This window comes from Trichoderma citrinoviride (genome assembly GCF_003025115.1).
Source record: "Trichoderma citrinoviride strain TUCIM 6016 unplaced genomic scaffold BBK36scaffold_144, whole genome shotgun sequence".
Lineage (NCBI taxonomy): Eukaryota > Fungi > Ascomycota > Sordariomycetes > Hypocreales > Hypocreaceae > Trichoderma > Trichoderma citrinoviride.
Genome location: NW_020194852.1, coordinates 1 through 2,635, shown reverse-complemented (window position 1 = coordinate 2,635; position 2,635 = coordinate 1). Strand labels below are relative to the sequence as shown.

Here is a 2,635-nt window from a genome sequence, read left to right as displayed (position 1 = left end):
TTGTGCAGGGCCAGGCTGGAGGCGATCTGGAAGGCGTTTCGGATCTGGCGGCCGTTCCAGCAGCCGGTGGAGCGGGCGAGGTCCTCGTAGTGCTTTGTGGCGAACTCGAGGATCTCGTCGTCCTTGATGGCGAGGGCGGGCTCGCCGGTCATCTTGTGGCGCTCCGACTCCATGACCTTGAGCTTGGCGATGTTGAGGCGGAAGATGTCGGTGGTCTGGGTCTTGTCGAGGGGCGGGTAGTAGAGGGAGAGGTGGATGCGGGACTTGAAGGCCTCGTCGATGGTGCCGACGCGGTTTGTGGTGAGGAAGAGGAGGCCGTTGTAGTACTCGAGGACGCGGAGGAAGACGGAGACGAGGGCGTTGCGGGTCATGTCCTGCTTGGAGCGCTGCGAGAGGAAGACGTCGGCCTCGTCGAGGAGCAGGACGCAGTCCCAGAGGTGGGCGAGGCGGAAGACGTTCTTGAGGCGGGACTCGACCTCGTAGGGCGAGAGGCCGAGGTCGCCGCAGGTGATGACGAAGAGGGGCTTCTTGTTCTCCATGGCGACGGCCTCGGCGGTGGCCGTCTTGCCGACGCCGGGGACGCCGTGGAGGAGGACGACGAGGCCGCGGCCCTTGCCCTGGATGAGGTCCTGCCCGGGGCCCTCGGTGGCGGCGTCGACGTAGCGGCGCTCGAGCTCCTTCTTGCGGAAATGGGACATGACGAGGCTGCGGACGACGTCCTTGTAGTCGCCGTGGATGCGGAGGTTCTCGAAGACACCGACCTCGCGCCGGACGGGCTTGAGCAGGTTGAGGTCGATGGGCATGAAGCGGCGCTCGCGCAGCGCGTAGGCGAACATGCGCTTGGGCAGCAGGACGAGGTCCTCGTCGCGCAGCTTGAGCGCCTGGGCGTTTGCCTCGAAGTTGCGGGTGCCGCGCAGGCGGTTGCGCAAGAAGGTGTCGACGGCGAGGTTGTCGCGGCGCTGGCGGCTCTCGACGCCGTCGGCCTTTTGGATAATCTCCTTTTGCACGTACGACCTGTTCTGGCGGGCGCCGTCGAACCAGCGCTGGATGGGCATCTCGTCCTCGGCGATCTCGCAGCGGATGGACTTGCTGACGGCCAGCTGGTGGAAGTCGGGCCGCCAGTTGGGCATCTTCTGGTAGGCCTCGGTGAGGTCGACGATGACGTCGCTCTCGACGAACTCCGGGTGGCGCATCTTCTCGTAGTACTCGTTCTCGAGGATCTCCTGGTCGGGCTCGTTGCGGTGCGAGGGCGGGTTGCGCGTCAGCGTCCAGGCGTTGTGCTGCTGGTGGCGGTCCTCGAGGTAGTGCAGGAAGCGGCGGCCCTGGGCCTTGAGCCCTTCGATGAGCTCCTCGTGGCCGGGCTGGTAGCGCATCGGGTAGCAGGGGAGCGAGTCGATGGAGCGCTCGCCGGCGAAGGCCTCGATCTCGAACTTGTTCTTGACGGCGCCGAACGTCGAGCCGTCGTGGTCGACGTAGTAGGCCGAGATCTTGAACTTGGTGGAGTCGTCGACGTCGTCGAACTCGTCAAAGAAGCCCCAGCCGTTCTTGGGGTACGACGTCTCGGGCTGCGGCGCCTGCACGCGGTAGATGCGCCAGACCTCGTGGTAGCGCCCGCCGGCCTCGACGGCGGCCGGCATGTGGATGAGGTCGCCGACGCGGAAGAGGGACCAGAGGTCGTCGAACTTGACCTTTTCGGCCGAGCTGTCGTCGAAGCGCGCGTACAGCGGCATGATCTCCTCGTCGATGAACTTGACGTAGCACCGCATGTCGCGGAGCGCCTCGGGGCTGTCCATGAGGCCGTCAAAGTCCTCGTCGGCGTTGGAGTCGACCGAGGCGAGGGACTCACGGTCATCGTCGTCGTCCTCGGTATCAGAAGACGACCCCTCGGTTTCATCGCCGTTCTCCTTGCCCACGGGCTCGACAATGACCTCGGCCTCCTCGCTGGAGGGGGTCTCGGAGCCCTGCTCGTCGGCGAGCTCCTCGTAGTCTGCCCACTTCTCCTCCAGCGTGGCGAGGACCTCTCGCATCTTGGGCTGGAAGTACACCAGGGCCTTGAAGGGCCGCATAAAGGTGCGGGGCGTCGACCGCGACTCGGTGTCGTTGAGGAGAGACGTCAGATGCCCGAGGACGGGCTGGGACTGGACGCGGATGCGCTGGATCTCGGTGTCGGACGGGAGCAGCTCGTTGCGCTTCTCGCGCTTCACCTGGGCGAGGGGATCAATCTTCCTCTGCTGGTTCCGGCGCTGGTCGCCGCTACCGCCGCGGTTGTCGTACAGGCTGAACCAGCTCTTGCGGACGCGGGCCGTCTCCTCGCTGCGGCGCAGGGCGCGCTCGCGCCGGATCTGGCCCTGGAGGCCCGGCCCCGCGACGAGGACCTCGACGGCGTAGTCGGGCTCGTCCTCGGGCTGAAAGCGGTTCTTGAAGTTTTCAAAGTTGACCTTGCGGACCTCGGGGATCTTGGGGCGCCACTTGGCGGCCACGCGGCGCCGGTCGGCGAGGATGCGCTCGCGGCGCTCGGCTTCTTCCTGGAGGGCCATCATGTCGATGTCGTGCGGGCCGTAGGCGCGGGCGGAGCGGCCGCCGCCGTTGCCGAAGCCGGTGTTGCCGGCGCCGCGGCGGGGGAGGGCCTTGCGGG

General features: G+C 66.8%; 1 protein-coding gene across 1 annotated transcript; it reads right to left on the bottom strand.

Annotated features, from left to right (window-relative positions):
• Window positions 1–176: 176 nt before the first annotated feature.
• BBK36DRAFT_1136748 (hypothetical protein) lies at window positions 177–2,635 on the bottom strand (the record flags this gene model as incomplete). The annotated part of the gene is made up of 12 exons (XM_024893088.1): window positions 177–629; window positions 660–719; window positions 762–812; window positions 855–1,061; window positions 1,095–1,403; window positions 1,443–1,544; window positions 1,581–1,883; window positions 1,914–1,979; window positions 2,019–2,090; window positions 2,130–2,330; window positions 2,370–2,405; window positions 2,439–2,635. Coding segments are annotated over 12 exons (2,057 nt in total), but the record flags the coding sequence as incomplete, so codon positions are not given.